Source organism: Cariama cristata, unplaced genomic scaffold (assembly GCF_000690535.1).
Source record: "Cariama cristata isolate BGI_N322 unplaced genomic scaffold, ASM69053v1 scaffold16562, whole genome shotgun sequence".
In the NCBI taxonomy this organism is placed as follows: Eukaryota; Metazoa; Chordata; class Aves; order Cariamiformes; family Cariamidae; genus Cariama; species Cariama cristata.
This window is the reverse complement of record NW_009603381.1, coordinates 8,956-9,629: the sequence shown is the minus strand read 5'-3', so window position 1 is coordinate 9,629 and position 674 is coordinate 8,956. Positions and strand designations below refer to the sequence as shown.

The 674-nt window shown below is 43.6% G+C and overlaps 1 protein-coding gene across 1 annotated transcript in view; it reads left to right on the top strand.

Annotated features, from left to right (window-relative positions):
• Positions 1–388: 388 nt before the first annotated feature.
• Positions 389–674, top strand: part of LIPT1 (lipoyltransferase 1) — a 1,265-nt gene continuing 979 nt past the window's right edge. The window contains exon 1 of the mRNA XM_009695180.1: positions 389–674. This exon is cut by the window's right edge and continues 979 nt beyond it. Coding sequence (XP_009693482.1) covers positions 437–674 — 238 coding nt within the window. The 5' untranslated portion in view covers positions 389–436.

The following is a 674-nucleotide window of genomic DNA, read 5'->3' as shown; positions in this document are numbered from 1 at the left end:
GCCTGTTTTTTCTTATCAGATCAACGGAAAAAAAAAATCAATAAAACTGGAATGCTAAAATTAAGTTTAGCAAAATACACAAAGTAAAATTTTATTAGCAAGACTGAGTGGGAATTTCCCCTCTGTGTAAGAGTGAGGGGAAAACACACAGTCTAATTCCATTTCTTCCTTCGAGCTTTCAGACAACAGGACGCTGACAACCCCAGCTTTTACGTTAAGCCCACATCAGGTTTTGAACGGCATCATTCGCCTCAAGAGGAGAAACGTGCCTCGTAACTCGCGTTAGGTCAGGAGCACTGCGACTTTGGGAAGAGCATGACTGCATCATGACTGCCACGAGCATTTCATTTCTGTCACAGCAGCAGGTTGTGCACTCGCCACGTTCAGCTTTACCAGATCAAGCCTTCCTTCCATCTGCTGTCCAGTTATTAAAAACATGGTACTCCAGTCATCGTTAAAGAACTGCTTTCAGCTATTCAGCATCCTCAGGACTCCAAAAGTTGGCTTCAGAAGCACAACTAGTGGAGGCCTCATTATCCAGTCTATTTCTAACGATGTTTACCAAAATCTAGCTGTGGAGGACTGGATCCATGACCACATGAATTTAGAGAACCGACAGGTCCTTTTCCTTTGGAGAAATTCCCCTGCTGTGGTAATAGGGAGACATCAGAATC